The sequence below is a fragment of the Acanthopagrus latus genome, chromosome 7 (assembly GCF_904848185.1).
Source record: "Acanthopagrus latus isolate v.2019 chromosome 7, fAcaLat1.1, whole genome shotgun sequence".
Classification (NCBI taxonomy): Eukaryota; Metazoa; Chordata; class Actinopteri; order Spariformes; family Sparidae; genus Acanthopagrus; species Acanthopagrus latus.
In genome coordinates, this window is record NC_051045.1 from 25,285,201 (window position 1) to 25,305,655 (window position 20,455).

General features: G+C 41.0%; 1 protein-coding gene across 3 annotated transcripts in view; it reads right to left on the reverse strand.

The window, feature by feature from the left end:
• The window catches only part of LOC119022736 (solute carrier family 41 member 1-like), a 32,052-nt gene extending 23,320 nt beyond the window's left edge, over positions 1 to 8,732 (reverse strand). The window contains exons 1-2 of one of the 3 annotated variants that reach the window (XM_037103959.1): positions 8,537 to 8,732; positions 5,900 to 6,255 (exon numbers count right to left, since the gene is read on the reverse strand). In XM_037103959.1, coding sequence (XP_036959854.1) covers positions 5,900 to 6,211 — 312 coding nt within the window. In that variant the 5' untranslated portion in view covers positions 6,212 to 6,255; positions 8,537 to 8,732. Of the gene's footprint in view, positions 1 to 5,899; positions 6,256 to 7,295; positions 7,473 to 8,097; positions 8,270 to 8,536 lie in introns of those variants that run through there. The other 2 variants (XM_037103960.1, XM_037103957.1) reach the window with 2 other exon arrangements.
• Between the last annotated feature and the right edge of the window lie 11,723 nt (positions 8,733 to 20,455).

A 20,455-nucleotide genomic window follows, 5' to 3' on the forward strand; every position in this document is an offset into this window, starting at 1 on the left:
TTTGTCTTTTTAACTCTAATATAATATATTATATATTTCTAGTATATGTTCTGGTGTCAGGAGCACTAGTATCATAACATTTTTGATGACATCTAACCCTATTCATTCATCTGTTAATCAATTTCCACAAATGTTTTTTCTTAGATTTCCATACTTGTATGAGGTCCATAACAATACCAGCGGAGACCATTCCAAGCCCCGACACCAGGTAGGGGACTATGACCTGGGCAGCAATAAGCCAGGAGCTCTCTGGTAGGAACCCGTGTTCTGATCGAGTCAACTTCCATGTCACGCCACGTAACTTCTTGCCCTGGTAGCGTAGCTCCAGCTCCAGACGAGTCACCACCATGTTGAACGAGAGGTCACTTAAGCACTTTCTTCAACGTATAGTTATCCCACGGTAAGTACAATCCAGTAGTAAAGGAAAAATCAGCCTCTGATATGTCCAAATAAACTTGGTTTGAGTTTCACCTATTCTAAGAAGTAAGAACCAATACAGTCAATGTTGTTGTCCTTGGTTTAGAGCAAGGTCAAATGTTTTTTTAGCCTTCACTGAGGGCTTTCTTGGAGAACTGAGAGACACGTTTTGTGAGTGCATGGTTGGCCTGCTCTCTATTCCAAAGAAATTTCAGGCCTTTCTTCAATCCTTCTTGTCAATGAATTCTTGACAATGAATGTAATTCAAATAATTAGCCTTTAAGGCTTTTTACCTTTGAAGAAAGAATCAAGTAATTAACTACTTCCATGTCTTCAGATTTTCAGAGAGAGAGAGGGGAAACAATGACCCGTCACTTAATTTTTCATTTATTTCAAATTAATTATCATGGAACTATCTAAACTGAAGGCTTTAACTCTAACTCGAGGGCAATGGAGCATGGTATCTTTGGCCCAGTCGTGAGTCAGCAGTGATGAGGTATCCATTTGTCAGCACAATCATTAACACTACTTCTTACTCATAGGTCACAATCTCTATTACAAGCTCTGATGATCCATGTCAGTTGTCAAAATGTGGGTTTGTTTCAACCAACCTGCCATTAAGTCAAGGTAAGATGGCTTTTGACATCCACACAAGAGAAGGAACTTGACAATGGAGAGTTCAAATCCATTTGATGTAGTTCACAGTCTTTGAAATGGACTTTAGCGTTAATTGAGTCTAGTGCTCAATCCATTTGATCCAGTCTGAAATCCACGTGACCTCCAGTGTAAAGGCACGGCTGTATTCTTCAAATGATAGTAAAGATGGTCGTGACAACTGAATGATTGACAGCAGCAAGAAGATGAGGAACAGTCCAAAAGGTCTTCAGAGTTAGCAGAATTCCTTTGTGTCTTCGTGGATCCAACTCCTCTCTTTTGGCAGGCTCACAATGAGGTGTAAGAGAAAAACAAAAAGAGCTCCGTGATGTCAATAGGTGATTTAAAAGATCCTCCACTGACGAGATGCAGCAGCCGGCTTCTGGCAGGCTGGAGTGTTCCTTTCCTCCTGTCAGCATCAGGGTAGTCCTGCTCCCTCCGCTCTGCTCTGCTGTGACGTAGCATAGAAAGAGGAAGGGCTGTCTGCGCTGCCCGACATGCAAACTCATGAGGGAAACGACCGGCTTACCGACTCGCGCTCCCCCTCCTGCTATTTCTTGCTGCGTGTCTGCCTCTCATCCCACCTCCCTCCTTCCATGTGACATCCTGCTTTCTACGTCGGCCGGTCTCGCTGCATCTCTCCCTCTCACGTCCCCCTTTTTCTAATCTCTCTCTCTCTCTCTCTCTCTCTCTGTCACTCTCTCTCTCTCTCTCTCTCTACATCATGACTCATACTTTCTCTCCATCCAGTCCATCCATTTCTACCTCCGGTCCTCCTGCTATATCTGCACTGTGGTCCTGTCATAGGCCCTGGCACTGTGTCTCCTTGTTGTCTAACACCAAACTGACACGTACTGTACTATGTGACTAAAACATTGCAGGGCTTTTTAAGAAGCTTCTCTGACCTAAAATATTAATTTCAGAGCTTTTTAGGTCACAAGAATCATAAAATTAATAAATAAAATTAATGACTTTAATAGTTATTATTATCCATATTATTACAAAGTCATTAATTTAATTCCAGCTACACTAATGAAGGTCTTTTGCATCTTTATTGCCTTTAAAATTGTGTGTTATCATTTCCATTATGAGTCTCTCAGTGTTACTAGTTTCAAATGTGGATGTTATTCTCTCAATAACAAATGATACTTAAAGGGGAAGTTCATGATGTTTGGAACTAACAGAAGACAGATACAAAGCAGCAGAGAACAAAACATACTAACCCTAGTATGGGTGAAAACATTGGATCTTACATTTCCCATAATGCAATTTAACAATTTAATAATCTATCAAGATATCTTTTTAGAACATCCTGAAGAACCTGTGAGATCTTGTAGACAATGTTATCGTAATGTAATCTAAATAAAGGTTCTAATCTAAAAGCACAATGAAACACAATGAAATTTAGTTCAGTTTTAATAGACTGCTCTGTGCCATTATCAGCAAGATATAATCCACAAGCCTGTGATATATTAAATTAATTTCACTTTAATTAAATTAATTTAATTTTTAGGTTTAAGGGATCCGCTAATCCATATACGCCTAAATGCTCAAATAAATGCTGCATGACATCCTATAGAGCGAGCAGCACTTGTCATGTGAGTAGTTGGAGCAAGCTGAGTGCAAAGCAGCCGAGTGCAAATTATGCAAAGCAAATGTTTTGGCGGCTAGCAGTGCCGTTGGAAATGTCAACAGCATGAACATGATAAAAGTCCAAGTCCTTAAAATGACTAAATAATTTTCTTTTTTTACTGAGAAGAAGTTACAGTAAATGAAAGTCATTTGTAACTGAATTAGAGGAGCCACTTTGCTAGTAGTTCTGTGTATCAAGTAGCCAAAAATAAAAGAAGCAGCACTACTGCTTAACTGATTCATGATGTTTTCAATCCATTCTTCCTTTAAAGAAGCAGAACATTTGTTCTACAGTTCGAGCATGTTTTTAAAATTGGACTGATATCTGTATTAGCAGATACTCAATGTTGTCTTATTGGTGTCGGTATCAGACATGAAAAAGTGGTATTGACCCATCCCTATTTTGTTTGCATCCCAAGTAGCATGTAAAGAAAGCCACTGCTGCCCTCAGATCTCGTGCTAGTTGGGCTGGGTAAGAAATTAAACTTTTCAGATTTTCATGTGTTTCAAAAATGTCCTTAAATTATGCATTTTGTCTGACAACAAGTCAAGAAATCATATATTACAAATGTATAGATTGTCTGATTATAAGCCAACAGGTAATACCTGGTTTAACTGGTACATAGAACTTTCACATCCAGCAAACATGTCTGCCTTTATTGTCTTGTCATGTGGCATTGCTAAAGAGTGAATCACATTAAGTCAGTACATTCCTGTTTATGTGTCCAATTTAAATTCTGCTCAATCAAACATTCACAACAAATATCACTATATCATCAGCGTAACCAAGTGCAACATCAGACCTTTACTCATAGTATACTGATCTTAACATAATTTACAGTAACAATCGTTAACTCTTCCCCCACAGTGGGACAACGCATGATGTTGCTATGATTTACAACAACATAGTAACAATAAGTAGAGGTAACAACCAAGTGTGATAGCCTAGAACAAGTGACACTTAAGCTAAACTTAATCTACAGCCAGTGCGCCAGTGTTCATTTGAGACTGATATTAAGCAGTAAACATGCGTTTGATAAATGTTTATTCTAAACAAGAGACTGTATCTGACTGTACAAGAAGAGCTCTTTGGAGTTTTCAAGGATGCCCCATTCGACTGCACAAACTGTATTTAATTATTTCTTTTGCTCTCTCACCCACACAGTTTGCTCATATATGTAAATAAATATAATGATCATAGTCTCTGGCCAGCCCACACTCTTGGTGTGTGTTGTAACAGTTTGGCATTAAATTTGTTTGCCTCAAACATTCACAGCATGTAGTGTCTCAGGCTTGTGGGAGGCTGACCAACTATGGACACCTTGAGGTTTAAATTTACCTCTACAGAACTGCTATTTACAGAAGACATCATGGGTGTATAATTTTGGTGTGATGATGACCAGTTTAGTTTAGGAACACATGTTTCAAGGCTCCATTTGAGTCCACTGAGTAATGTTATGGAGGCATCAGAAACATATTAGCATAATTAAGTACGAAGGCAAAGCTTGGTAAGGCTGAGTGAGCGATTATTTGGAAAGCAATGGCAAAACAGGGTCAAAAGGGTCAAAAATTTTAAAAAGCCTGTTGGCAGACAGGCTGTATGACATAACATGTGGGATATACGCTGTAGGTATGACAACAGGATGTACCTCTTCAGACAAGGTCAACAGCCACCACAGGCTGCAGTAGCAATCCTAATTGCTGAAAATGTACTGTTCTTGTCTTTATCTCCTCTCCATTCAGATAAGCTACTCTCCATGTCCTTCTACTGTCCCCTGTGCTAGAGACACAGCCCTCGGCCAAAGTCATGACTAATCATCCTCTATTAGACATAAGAGGGTAACAGATACTGTAGAGGAGAGAGGTGGAGGAAATACTGATGAGCAACAGATGGAGAGAGGGGGAATCAGCCATGTGAGGAGAGACGTGTGTTAATCAGTGGACGACAGAGAGGAGGAAACAGGTACCAGCTAATTACAAAGCAGACAGCAGCACATCTAATTCACCGCAACCCAGCTAAACAAACGCCTGGCAGAGCATAAAGACAGTGGGGCCACACATACAGTAGGCACTCCACATCAATTAAAAGACAAGGACGACCTTAATATGTTTCCCAGCAAAAAGGAAGGGATAATCTACAGTATTTTTTAGACTTTTTTTTAGCCTGCGTTAGTAAGTCCAGCAAGAGCAAGCTAAGTTTTCAAAGTATCCAACCATAAAAATCCCACCCCCTCCTTTGAGGCTTCCTTCCAGAACCACTCTTCTGAAACACATGAAAAACATATTGCCCATTGACTACACCAACAGAATAGCTCACACTGACCAGCAGGGAAATGTGTTAGTGGCTAGTTCCTTACACTCACGAGCTTTCTTAGCTTTTTAACCAAAAAATCATACATTTTTGACTCTGTTATATAACAGTCTTATAAAACACAGCAAAATACCCATCACAACTGTCCCTCATTTGGAAAAAAAAAGGATACCAAGTGTGACAGATGTATGCTTTATGTTTGTTAGCCACTGGAGGGGGCTGTTGCTGTGGCTCTGTTTCTCTCTGGGGCTATCTGCTTCTTGCTACTCGGTTAGCTGCTAAACAAAAGTCTGTCACTGCCACTCATTTGTTCTTTGGCTCAATGGATTGTGTGCTTTATGGTACTAAATTAGCAAGCTGCTGAATGACAGCTCAGAGGCTCTGTAGTCTGAGAGCAGCACATTGTCGTCGCTTTCCACATCCAATTACCTCATGTCTCAGTCACATGTATGAACACACCTAACAATGGCATGATGAATGTAAACAACAAACATGGCTATTGGTAGTACTCACTGCTGTCAAGATAGCATATTCGGACTGGGAAACTTTGGCTGCAACTTCTCTTCCATTCTTGTGCCACTAGCTCACTAATATCTTTAGCAATACACCGCCTAGCTTAGTGTAAGACTACATTCATGCACAATGAGCACACGGTAAGGGTTATGAAGGCACCAGCCACAGATACAGATTTTTTTTTTCTTTAATTTTGACAAATAAGCAAGTCATTTACCGTATGCACAACACTGCTTGACAAATGTTACAAGTTTTGCTGTAAATTTAAAAACACTACCAAGCTGACATCATTGTGGTATAATGTGCAAACTGTCATTTCATAAAATTTGTGATACTACTGTCTCAAAACCAGCTTTATGATGGTGCACTCACCTGTACATTGTCCAGCACCATGCCGGCCATCACCATGCCCATCCCAGCCAGCAGGTAGGGAAAAAGCACCTGGAGACAGATAGCAATAAACGACTCCTCTTCCAATTTGGCAACGGGCACTTTTGGCCTCTCCTCCACCAGCTTTTTAGGAGGAGGTTGGGGAACTGGTTGTAGGAGGAGGTCATCTTGGCTATCTATGGTACCTCCCAGACGGCCAGTGGGACTCCCACCAGGGCTCTTCCCCTTGGAGCGGGACTTTTTGTTCTTTTTCCGCTGGCGGGTATGTTGCTGTGGTTTATCCTCACCGGGCATGATGGCAGTGGTGGCTATGGCGAGTGTGGCAGCGTTGGCTCAATCTGGCAATACAGGATAAAATGGGAGATTTAGTGGATTGTTTTTCAATCTGCTTGTAGGAAAAGGTTATCGGACAAATAAAAGTAGACATTCGTCAATAAAGAAATACAACACTTTACAGACATCCTTCAAACTCCATTGAGTTGATAAATCTTTTATTTTTTTAATATTCTTATATCATAATATGGACATGGAACTTTTAGTTTCGTTGATTGTGGTGACCGCTGTGGACAAATCATGTTTGATATCAAAGTGAGTGAAAGAGAGATGCAACATGGACCCGCAGCCACCCTGTATCAACTGTCATTCATATAAAATCTGTTCTTTTTTCTGTATTTCACTTAAAAAATGTTGTGATGCAACTGGTTTTCAACACATGCCTCTCTATTAAAAACAATTGGGCAGAACATTTGCATTATAAGCCCTTAAATTTTCACCTTGAAAACTTCCAACTGGCAGACCTTGTAAGTCACATTACTGTATCATTTAATTACACAGTTTTACAAAATATTTTACAAATGGGCAAAACTGTTGCAAGTTTTCCTTCAAGTACATGTACACAATCCCCACATACATAGTACAAAAAGCTATTTTTTCATGTAACTGCCACATTCAGGGGTGAAATTGTACCAGTGTTACCCCCAGACTTGGATATAAACATTTCAGTGGGAATAACTGTTATCAGCAACTTCAACCATTTTCTTGGACAACAGGTCTTCCAGTGTCTCTGTGTCTCGTATGTAGCGGTTAGCGAGCCCAGCACAGAGTCAAAAGTTAATATCGGGCTGTGTGGAACAGCCTCCACATGATAAATCCTAATTGAACCCCTGGCCATGTCAGTTTAGCAGTGTTCAAGAGCAAATGTTAACATTGCGTCCTCAGTTTAGCTGAGCATTCACACCGACACGACGAAGAGTTTTATACACGGGTCTATTATTAGCAGCAAAGCCTGACAGCAGCACGTTCATTCAGTGTCAAACCCAAACTAAGATGACTGACGTTAGAACGGCTTTAAGCAAGTTAAAGTTAAAGATATAAATACCGTTCACAAAACATCGACGACGGAGTCCCGGAAATGTCTCGAAATGTCCTCGTTTATCCTCAGCTCCATAACATGCCCGTGAGAACAAGAAAAGGTACAAATATCTGCTGTTAACATCATGCAGAACAACATCTCCACTGGAAGCTGCCATGTGTACAGACCATAATACTACCGCTCCGGTAACTAAGGTTACAGTACTAGGCGCTCTCTGATTGGATATTCGCTAGAGTGGCAAAGTGTAGCCCCGCCCCCGTGAAGACAGTGAGCAGCTGCATGAATTTGATGGAAAGTAGAGGTGCTGCTGGTGGTGTTTTATTACAATTAAGTGGCAATGGATAGACATGCAATGACATTGAAAACAAACAAACAAAAAAAAAAAACACTCTGCCATGTCAGGAATGATTCGATCTTTAATCATATAAACAAATAGGCTGAACATTATTTATGTTGAGGACCCAAAAACAGGAAAAAAAAATTATCATATTAACAGATTGTGTGACAATTACAATGAGAAGGACAGGTTAAGAACAACCATGAGGACTTATTTTAGAGGAGACTTCCTTGGTTTTCCCCAGACCCATACATACAGCCTGCTGAGACTTAACTTGAGTGGGTTAGGGTTAGTCTACGGCTGGAGCTGCTAAAACTTCATAGAAAATGAAGACATTCGCTCAACAAAACCCTTAACTTATATTTGAAAAGCACATTACCGCTGCTTAGGCCATGGACAGTAAGCTTACAATATGCACAGTGGAGATACGTTTTCTGTTTTAGAGGCTAAGATTTGATTTATTGTCCTTACCTTTGTGTCCCGAGCGTGTGAAGGCGATGTGAGCTCAAGCTCCCAAGAATAACTGTGTGTATGCTTGCTATGCTGTGTGCATGTGAGTGTAAATGCCTGACTATATTAGGATTATGTGTATGTTCCGCTTTCCGTTTGCTTGGGCATTTTTACCCATATGTCTGTGCGTTAATCTCAGAGTGTGTGTGTGTGTGTGTGTGTGTGTGTGTGTGTGTGTGTGTGTGTGTGCGCGCGCGCGCGTGCATGCAAAGTGTGAGCTAGTGCGCATGCATCATGGAGAACCGTCTTGAATTTCATGGCATTGGCAGATAATGATATCCCTCCTCCTGTCTCCTTCCATCTCTGGTAGACTTGGTGACAGCAGCAGGCAGATACAACACCGTCACTTTTTCATTCATCGAGAGAAAGAGCACATTTTACAGCAGAGCAGCTAACTCACCGCCATGTCCTGGTTCATCAAGTAAAAGTTGGACTTGGCAACTGGTGTTACGCTAGAACCAGATAATTCACGTTAAATGTTAGAGTCAGTCTTCAGCAAAATGAGTTTTAAAAGACTTCAATAACATATTGTGTTTTGATCTTATAGGGAATATCAATTAAACTGGTGCTGGTGTGTTAATTTTAAAGGGTGGCTCAACTAAATGTCTACAGGTCCCAGGGACTACTGCTGCATAAATGAAAAAGATAATCAAAAGAAGCATAAAGTATTTTCCAGACGAAGCTGCATGTAATCTGATAAATTGCTTCCTGTGATGTCACTCGATGTCTATGTTGCATTGTGGGTAATGAAGGCAACATGTTTTGAGAAGCAGCCACTGGTCTATCAATGCACTCTTCGACTTATTACAGACAGCTGATCAAAAGATATCATATTTTTTCATCCTTTTTAAAATTCCTTTTCAAAACCTTGAACCTACATTACCCACAATGCAACTTAACCACTGAGCGCAATTACTGGTGGCAATTTATCCGATTGCATTCAGCTTCCTCTGTAGCCACACTCACCTCTCCACTACTTATTTCTCCACTACTTATTGCACACCCCCAAGAGCTGTAAACACACTTGATTGTGGCAAACTGGTGGGGTTACCCTTTAAGGATGTCCAACTTGCAAGTGACTGAAGTACGTAATCAATATCTTTCATCAAGAATGTCTTCTGGACTCATGGCACGCCTGTCATGTCACTCGGGTCTGACTTGTTGCCCTCCACTCGCTTGCATGTGTAACATGAAGCAGCGTGATGATCCTTTCACCGTTGATCACTGCCATGTTTAATGGTTATGTCACAGTGATGGTGTTAATGCTTTAGAGGTCTATTTCTAAATACAGATTCCGTTTGAGTGTTTTATTCATCTAGTTGACAGAGTGAGAATGTCTTCTTGTACTTTTACACTGAAGACATGTCTGATGTCTAGCTGCTGTAACTGCTGGCTGTAGCTCATACCTGTACCAGCAATAAGCTTTGTACTGTGGTGGTAGAGCTATATTATACCTCATTATTGTAAAGACATTCAGTGCTCAATGACATTTACCCTCTTCTTTTGCAATAAGCAAGGTGTCCTGTCTTATTTTTTTTGATACCTTAGTGCAGTGATTACCAAAGTGTGTCTACACTTTGAGCTGCGAGATGTCTTTTACAATAAATAGGTAAAACCTTTTTTTCACTGAAATTGACATAGAATATTTCTAATTTAGTATTGAAATTAGTAAACAGTAATCAGAACTACGGAAGCCCTGAGGAGTAAATGGGAATTGTTTTTTTAAATTTTTTTTTTTTTAGTTCAACTTTTTCTTTTCATATATGGAACTGAGAGAGAAAAAAAATCACGAGAATCACTTTTCCCCATGCATACAAACACAAAGGTGGTAAATTAAATCCCAAATGTAGAATTTAAACATGAGCCGCATTTATTAACACATAACGATGCAATTAACATTTAATCTAACTTCATATCAAAACGTCAGAGGTAGCTGTGTCTCACATTCACATTCCATCCCCTGGAGCACAGCGGAACAGACCAGACTGTTTGGTAACTAACTGATCGAATTATCGTAATTGATGGTAGAAATGCAAAATTACATAAAAACAGCATCAAAGGATGAATACTGCGCATATATCACCAAGTACGATTTTAGTTTGAATATAGTTGTTGTGTGTGAAAAATGCTGCAATGGACGCGACTGTACTGTCAGGAGGTGCCTCTGCACTCAGCTCACCTGGTACACCCACACCACCTGCACATATGGATTGTTTAATTTATCAAAGCCTGGATGTAAAGTCAGGGACAGCTCTCATAGAATCATTAAACTCAACATCCTTATTGTGTGTCCTAATCATGATGCAGGCCCGAGTTCACAATTTCAACTAAACTTCAGTAAACAAACAGTGTTTCACGTATTAAACGTCCATTTTCGAATCATAGCCCAGGCTGATGGATACCACTGACTGTCCTGGTTAATTTGGGCATGTGAAGCAGTCAGTTGGATCGCATGCAAACAGGTTCCATGTCTTTAGACTGTTATATGTTCCTAAAGATTTTACAGATACAACTGTACCTTCCTGGAGTGTCACAGTAAAATGGCAACCTGTTGTTTTTCCATATTTCCTCTTTTTTACTATAACCTAATGTTCATAGCAAATTCACAGTTACGTCATGCATGAATTGATATCTAACCAAATTAGCTGGATTCTAGTCACATGAAGCTTAATTTCAGACCTGTGTGTCTGCTCAGCCTGAAAGCAGAACATGACCAGTGCTCATAGAGATACAAAGCAACTGTTTCAGAATCAAACCAGTTGCCAGATGTTGACATCCCCGTAATAAACATAAATACATGAAAACAGTCACGTGAATAAGGTAACAGAAGGTAAGTTCACAGACAACTGAGAAATTCAGTCATTATGCTACGCACCACATAATTCGCAGTCCTTCTCCTTGGTTAGAGTTATGCATGACAAAACACGTGATACAACACAAAAAATAGCAATAATTCTGTCCACAAAACACTTCAAAATAGTGTTGCAGCCTTCTCCTACACAACTGAAGTAGATGGGGACTTGTTTTAGAATGTAAAGGAAACTCCTAAAAATAACATTAAAAACATAGCTTCATATAGATTGTCTGGCATAACCAAAAAGATGTCCTGAAGCTCCGACATCCTGAACTGATTCTAAAAAATGTTATTTACACCTTTTTATCAGCGATCTTCACCCTAGCCACTGAGCTAAAAGTGTCAGCACGCCACCTTCTGAAGTGGGTCTGCTGCAACGTTGTTTCTCTGAGAAGCTCCAGAAATGTTTAGTCGACTGCAAAACTTCACCCGACTCTCCACCCACACGGGGCTGAGCACATAGTGACAAGGGTTTTCATCTTTTGTGTGAACTGTTCCTTTAAGAGTAAAACGTTGCCGTGTGCTGGCTCAGCTCAGTGAGTCCATACGTTTCCAGCATCAGATGCTGTGGAGCTGTGTGATAATGGCAGTGGGTGGATTTGCCTTGTTCGGGGGCGGGCGACCACATGGGTAGATCAACCCAATAAAATGCACTTAACCGATCAAAAAATACCTCACTAAGAGCGAACACGACGCGGGGCTGGCTGCAGATGAATCAACACCCGGGCGGCTCGGCGGGAATCCACGTGCTAATCATTTGTACCATACTGCTCAAGTGTTCTCCCAACTATACATCCCCAGGTTTTGTGTCGAGGCAGCAGGACCTCCTGGCGTTTAACGAGTGAATTCAGCTCCCCTGTGTCTGCTGCTGAAGTGCCCCAGAGCAAGGCTGACACTCTTTAGCTAACGGTGTTAACCTCACTCAGTTAACAGTACGCGGCAAAAAGTTCTGGGCCTGCCAAAGATTTAAAATCTTATGAGACATATGTAAATATTATGTTTTAAAAAGTATTTCCTTTTTCTTAATTGATCATGAAGTAAGTCCTTTATGCCTCAATTAGTCAGAAAACCTAGAAAAAACATGAATTGCTTTATTAATTAATTATTCATTATAGGTTTTTCTTTCATTGTCTTGGTGGATTGAAATTAAAGGAGCATTATGTAGTTTTGGGAGAGAAATGTAAATTAGAAGAGAAAGATCTTCATTGATTGTTTCTTTCTTTCTTTCTTTCTTTTTTTTTTAATGCCTAAACTAACAAAATAATAAAACTCCCTTCATTGTCAGGACTGAATAAACAAACTGACCCTAAAGGACAACAACATTTCATACCATTTTACTTTGTTTATATGTGGTGGACCCTGCCACCTTTCTACCTTCAAACAGTGTGCTGGGACCGTATTTTCTTCTGAGGACAGCTTGTTCATTCAGTTATGGATAAAATGAATAATTCTGAGTTTGTATTATTACATTAATAATATTGTATATATATTACAATTCTGAATTTGAATTTCACACAGTGCGCCTGAATTTAATGAAGAGTTATTTGCTAATGTTTACTATAATTATTACGATTCTGAATCCTGAAGTAAGTTCACTCATCTATTTCTCGACTTATTTCAAGATGTCTTGTTGAGTAAAATTATCTCCCTGCCTTGACTGATAATCTCACTGGTATTATGACATTTTCTACTCAGAACCTGAGTGTATTTCTTTTATTACTGCTTTCCTTTTTTGCAGTGGACTGCTGTCATTTCACTACTCAATGATAGATCACAATTTGTCCACTAGATGGCAGCAAAGACTAAAGAGAGAGGAGCCCCAAAAGAATTCAAGTTCATGTCTTTGCTACTTTTAAGAGTCGTTAAAAAAAAAAAAAAAGAAAGAAAGAAAAAGCCAGTCACCTGGCAGAATTCTCACCTACTTGCAACTTTATACTGGGGCTAAAAACAGACCCCAGAGGTGAGACTTTGTTTTTGTAAGAACACTCGAACAGTTTAGACTTGCCCCTAACTGCTGCAATCAAAACACAGAAGATTGTAAAAAAGAATGTTCAAGATATTAGAGTTGACATGTATGAAGAGCAATTTTCCAAGATCTGTGAGTCGGAAAAAACCTCTCAGGTGCAGTGAGTCGACAGCATGGTGGTCCGTCAGGGTGATCTGTCTGTAACAGTCTCCTGGTCCTGGTCTTATTTAAGTTTATAGTAACATGATCCCTGTTATAGTTATGGATTCCTTTATCCCTCTATTCAGAGGTGGAAAGCCCCGGGAGGTTATGGAAATCTGGTTTACAGGCCCTCACTGTTTATTTTCAACTCATATTAACTATAATCAAAACCAGGAAACACTAAGCCTGCCTTTCCTTATGTCTTCCTATACATTTCTGTTCTTTTTGTGTGTCTTTCCATGTGTGCATTATATGTTTTATGGTGTTCTTTGCTTTCAGATCACCATGACTGTGTGAGCCCTGGTATTTTCGACACTTCATTAACGCCTTCATGCAGAAAAAGTGCACACGCAATCCCCTATATATATATATGTATATAGTTTATATAGTTTATATATAGCTATATACTGTATGAGCCAACACATGCACACAACAAAAGGCATTCTGTGCATTGCAGAGCTGTTCCATTCTGTGGAGCGGTGAGTTAAAGCAGAGACCTGCCAGAACTCCGTGTACGACTTACATCATTTAAAAAGGCACTCACTTCAAACATCACTGACAGTTAACACCAGCTCATGTGTTGGTGTTTTTATAGCTAATATGTAGACATGTGACTCAAGTCATCGCTCAAGCAAGTCATTTTTTCCTGGCAAGTCATGTCACAGGTCGTGTCAAGTCAGATGCAGGTGAGTCCTAAGTCAAGATAGAGTCCCTTTCCCAAGATACTATGTCTTACCTGCAGTACCTGGTGAAAAGACAAGGTATTAACGCCTGTCTAATAATGATATGATTGCAAGTCATCAAAACCGTGAATGGAAACAAAACCACTTAATTTTTCACCACTTAAAATGTTGATCCTTGGGTCAAAAGGGTGTTCTGCATTTCCCCCATGGGTGATGGGAAGCTCTTGTTGGTTTGGGCAAGAAGTGAGATTTTAGCCTCTTTCAAGATCCCACAAAGTCAGATCACAGTTTAAACACACACAGACACATGCTTTATTTTTTTGAATCATCAGAGTGGCATTATTCTATACACTTGTTTGTGTTGTATTGTCAACAACAACAAGATCAAATGAAACACTAAATTCATCTTATCATTGTATATGTCCTTTGTATTTAAAACCAGATGTGTGTTATTTCAGTGCCAAAAACACCAACATCAATGAGTCACACTATCCCACCATCACCCCTTAAATACATGGTTTACCCCTTGCTAGAAACGCAGGACGTCACCAACTTTTTGTCTTAAATTCTAGTGGAAATCACCAAGTTTATGTGATAATATACACGGATCACCCAAAACATTAAAAACATTCCCACAGTGGATTGAACTGACCTATCAAGGCAAAGACGCAGGACTTCTCAGACTGTCCTGTGGTGTCTGGCATCAGGGCGTTGGTGGAGGAACCTTTCTATAATGTAGGTTCATGAGGTGGGTCCTCCGTGGATCTAAATTGTCCTCAAGATGCTCGATCGGATCATGATCTGGGGAATTCAGAGGCGAGGTCGGCACCTTGAACAGTTTTTGCAGTGTGGCAGGATGCATTGTCCTGCTGTGGGCCATTTGCCATTGAGGAGTGTTGTTGCAGTGTTGTGGTATACTGGGGTCTAGTCCCAGTACACCCCTTGCCCTGCCACTTGAACCTACCCCTCCATTTTGTGAGTTCATGTCTACGAGCAGGGCAAAGTGTTAGGGTTACGTGGCCCTCCAAAAAGAAGTTCTGTAACACACACTAAAAAAAAACTAGTGTTATGAAAACATCTTTTTTGAGGTCTAGAGGTCCTTTTCTTTATGACAAACATAAAATAACTTGTATTAGTCTTCAGATGTCTCTGTAGCTATCTAGCTGAAGTCCAGCAATGAAGTTGCTGCTATCGATACCACTTTAAGTTCAATCACCACAGCTGAAGATGGGATATTGGAAATGTCTAGTCATGCCTGTTGAAGTGAATACCATCAACATGCCCTAACCCCTAACCCTAACCCAACAATGACATTTCAGGGTCTTTAATTGTTCCATTTCATAGAAGGGGTATTTCAACCATTAACCCTTGTAAGTCTGTTCTGACGGTCAAGGGGGCGCTTGAAAGTGAGGGGTAGGGGTAAGTACTGGAAAATGAGCCTTGATCTACAACAGTGTTGTAGTGTTGTGTTGATATTCACGTTGGTTTTTAATGATTAACGGCTGATCGTGTATATGTGTATATACCAATGAAGTACCGATTAAGAATTAAGTGTCAGAAAGTGTGAAACAAGATTATTGAAGCTATTTTTAAGGGAAATGGAAGGAATCTTGATGTTTACTTTTCACAAGAACACTACTCAAAGTATGAAAACAGAAAAAAAAGTCTTGTGTTGATGATGATGTCATCAGGGTTATCCCGGCTTTGGCTTGAAGGTTCCAGATCCTTTAGAGAAAGCTAGCTTTAGAAACTGTGGTGAGCGTGGTGTGTGAAAGATGTGGGCATTCAACAGGCAGAAGGGGTGATTTGGTATCTCAGACTTAATCGCTGACAGTGGTTCGATTCTATGCCCTTCAGTGTGTCCAGCAGCCTGAGTGATACAAGGCAATTCCAAGGGATATACTGCATCAAACAATCAGGAGGACAAAAGTTCTTGTGGTATATGGAAAGTTCTTGTTCTCAGTCATTTCACTGTAAATGTTAGAAATGGCACATTCTCCCTAAAGCTTGTTGACTTTGTATCCAGAATGAACAATAAAGATGTATCTCTGCAATATTTACACATACCCCAAGCCCCTCTGCTGATTCCATACTAGGAGAAAGGAAACAATGAGGTTTGATTGGGGACAGTGAGAGTCTTGGTCCATGTAGTGTTTCATAAGCTGCTGCCGACAGAGTAGCTTTGGTGCTTGTGTGTTGATAAGCGCAGTGGTTGATAGATAGCTATGTGTTTGCAGGATCTCTGGCCGGCATGGTGGAAACTATCATGGAAACTTGTAATGTTGCTATAAATAAATGTCCCCTGTCCCCTGTTGCCAGCCACGCTATCAGGGCAGTCCTTTAGTCAGTCAGCGGGTCTTTCTGTCCAACTGCCGACTCGCCTGGTTGCAGTGAGAAACATCTGCCCTGTCCTTCTGTTCACTCCATTTTACCGTTTGCCTACTTGCCGGCCTGTGAAGCACACTATCCTTTAATCAGCTCTACAGACTGCAGATTTGCAGCAGCAACAGTGTTGGGAAAGTTTGCACTATATCAGGGGTGGGTTGACATAGTGTAGGTGAAGGCATTTTGTATTTGTATAAATGTCTCTCTCTCTCTCTCTGACGACACTCTGTCTGTCTGGTGTCCCTCTGGTTTACCTTGGAGCACCTGTTGCTGGTCACACCAGCAGCTGTTGGCCTTGTGATACTCCCACACACACACACACGCGCGCACACACACACACACACACACACACACACACACACACACACACACACACACACACACACACACACACACACACACACACCAGCTACTGTATTTCAGCCACTCTCGCAACACCTCGCAGTGTCATCATACTCTGAGGACTGCCCCCCCTCCACTGGCAACATTTTGAGCCTTTAACTGAACCTACTCCCCAATTATGTTAATTTCACTGTTTGTAAAACTGTGTCAAGTCTACTGCATCACGCTTCTGTAAGATGTTTACATGAATTCATGCTCAGAAACCACACAATTTCTCTCATACTGGCCACATGCTGTACCTTTATTCACCCTCCATCTGAACCGTCCTCTTTAGTGCCTAGTGATAATGGATCTTTTGCGTCCTGTAGGTTGGGGCCTCCATGGAACAAGCATGTTCCTGCAAATCTCACATATGCTACTCAGATTGGGTTAGCGCCTTGGGTCATTCTTGACCATTTTTTGAGGTATGGTGGGGCACATTGTCCTACTGGGGGGGCAGTGCCATCGAGGAGCGCTGTTGCCAGGAGGTTGTTTATATGATCTATATGGCTGCTTGAGTATAATGAGATGATAAATGTTACTGGTTTTACGACTCTCTGTAGTTTTGTTAAGATAACGATCAAACAATCCAACAGTGATCACTGTTATTTGGCCAGTAACCAATGTCCCTCTTCAAGCTTTGTCCAATAAAGACAGAGAACTCTAGAAAGAAGCAGTCCAAAGCAGGATACTCCTATTTGCTGCTATGCCTGGTGATTGTGGTGATGTAAACCGGATGTAGAGGATTGCTAAAGGCAAAACGGACAGGAAGTTAGCTGAAACAACAACAATGCTTATAGCAAATTTAAACAAGATGGCACAGTGCAGATTTTCTGCACACTGAACGTTGCTGGCGAGAATTTATTCACCCCATGTTGAAAGTGTTGTGTAGTCAGCCCTTTGTCACAACAGTAGTGGCGCATGTCAATCAAAACCCATATGTATGTGGAAACGAGCCGTGAAGCCGTTAGAATGCAATACGCTACAGTGGTGGCCTGCTGTTTGCAGTTCTTGGGTCTCAGGGTGTTTTCACATTATGTAAAGTTGTCTTGTACCGTGCAGGAGTGTGACTGCTCCCCTTGCATCAGGTCAGCTTTGACATTAGTAAGGTTGTCCCATACCCATTTACATTTGGGCATGTACACTGTCCAATACAGTAAGTGGCGTCCATCTTTGTACTATGCCTGCTTATATCATTTTGTAGATGCCATTAATGACCCCCTTGAAGCCTTTGTGCTTCTTCAACTACCGTGCAGCTCTGAGGATGAGATAGACACGCTGCATGGATACAAAGGAGACAGGCATAAAGAAATGCCATTGCTAATCTACTCGCTAACTACTTGCATTCTTACATAAAGTAGGAAACAGGCCAGTTGGTCCCCAGAATATGCTCTTTTTCTATTTTTCCTATTTTCTATTTTATTTTCTATTTTTTACCCTATTCCATATTTTGATACAATTGATACCTGAGTAGTATTACACATAAAGCTTACTTGAGACCACCCTTTCAAGCAGATCTGCAGGGGCGGCTCAAGGCATAAGTGAACTAAGCAGCTGCATGATTTGAATTTTATTATTTTTTTTTTTTTTTACATATGAAATGAATTAATGAATTGGTGGGGGGGCCCAAATCAAATTCTGCTTAGGGCCCCCAAAAGGCTTGGGCCGGCACTGCAGATTGGGTATGGTTCGCTTGTGTTCACACCAACCAAATGAACTGGGCATTGGGGTCAAGCGTACTGGGTCTGGGTCCCTGATGTAAATGTACCATCTGAGGGGAGGCAACAGAGTGCAAGACAAGGTGCTGTTTGTGCAGAAAGACATGATGCCAGTACTGCAATTGTAACTATTCTTCATCCCGAAAGTGTGTTTCCATGATTAACATGGACACTTTTGACCCTCAGACACACGAAAATACACTTTTGCTGCATTTTCTCCAAAAAAAAAAAAGGGAACTGGTAGAAACGATTCAGATGTCGTGGATACATTTGAATCTTTTGTGTATCTTTGCTACAATAATCAGCAAAGGTCTATTTACAGTGGGTAAAAGAACAATGGCCATTTTCAAACCACTTTTAATTTTCCTCCATTGCGTAAGTTACCATTCTCATGGCCAGTACCATTTATAAACTGCCGTGCTTTCAAGGAACAGCTGTCACGTGGTTATCAGCGGCAGGATACAGTAGGTATAACTGGTTCCAGTGCAGACCCCTGTGGGGAAATTCTGCATGTATGTGCATGTGTAGTGAGCATGTGTGTCAGCTTTCACTGAATGAGTTCAGATGGGACATCTGTTGATCTGCTGCTGTCGAGCGCGTGTGCCGTTAAAGGGACACGTTACATAATCCTGCACAACAGTATGATGGATGACTGGAGCTCCTCACGGAGTCGTTGTGTGTGCCGACGCCTTTGCTCAAGGATAATCATCCATCACTCACACAGACTGGAAAAATAATGTAATGACAAATAAACAGATGTTTTTGTTTGATTCAAGTGCATATCTTGATTCTATCATTGCAATCTGCTGTCTGTTTCTTCCATCATCATCAAGATATTATTGGAAACTTTATGATCTTACAAAACTTGACTTACCTGATTTAATTATGCTTGTCAATTCAGTGATGTTTCTGTCCTTAAAAGTTTGAAGTTTGAGTTTCTGTAGGTGGTGCTCTTGTCTGTTCAGCTATGGTGGAAATCACTGCGCTGAATAAACCTGTTGGTCCTGCGTTTTTTGCCAATAAACTGGATGCACTTCCTGTGCAACACAGGATTTCCTCTTTTTGATATTTGTAGAGGTAAACTCACTTCCTCCAATCATCCAAGACAGACCCCAATTTACAAAATGCATCCATGCAAACATCATTTCAAAAAATGTCGTGGTAAGCTGGGTATCGTTTGCTATGATACACTGGAATGGGTTAATGGTAACGTTATACCTTAATCTCATTTAGTAATCTACCTCCAAGTGCAAGCGGGCTCAACTGACGTGACTGCAGTTCAAACGTCGGGGTCAAAGGGTCTTGCACTCTGCATTTCGGGAACTTGTGCGAGTGGACAGAGGTGTTCGGGTGAGCGGTGCAGCAGCATGTGTGGAGCTGCTCAAAAGTGCTGGGGTCAGCCAGGTTGTGTGGGAAGGGTCAACTGATGTGTCCTGCCTGCGGGGGAAGCAGTGCATGGTAGTTAATCAGAAATAGATTGCTCACGCATAAAGAAACACATTTCTACCGGCTGACATACTATTCTTCTCTGCTTCCCCTTCCCACAGATGACTTTCTCCTCTTCTAAAGATGGACATAAGCGAAGCATGTGTTGTTTTCACGCTAAACTAGATGTGTGACTTGTGTCTGTGGATCAAAGTAAATCAAAAAAGCGCTTTTGTAAAGTTGTGACTGTGGTTTTTTCCTGTGAAACAACAAGGCCCAAACATAAAACACCTGCTTTTAGGCTGAAGTTTGGTTTACCAGGCTGTCTACTCGACAAACCACAAGGAGCAGAGGGTGTTCTCGTGTTAATAATACACATAAATTGAGCTGACCTACCTTCTAATAATGAACCTTGCAAACAGCATAAAGTAATGTAGGACTTGGGGTTACGCCCGCTTTGTTTTTGCCTCCTCTCATAGTCACGCAATTTAGCAAAAACAGCTGTCAAAACAGAGACAACGGTACACATTCTTGGCCCATTCTTGGTTGGAATAGGTGTGCTTTGGCACGGTACTGCTGCGCATGCATGAGCCCAAACACGGGTACAATAGCAACCAGCAACCGGGCCGGAGCACGGTGAATACAGGCCAGCAGGGGGACTGGGGAGGACCGACAGTCATGCTTCGGCATGGTACAGAGCAACTAG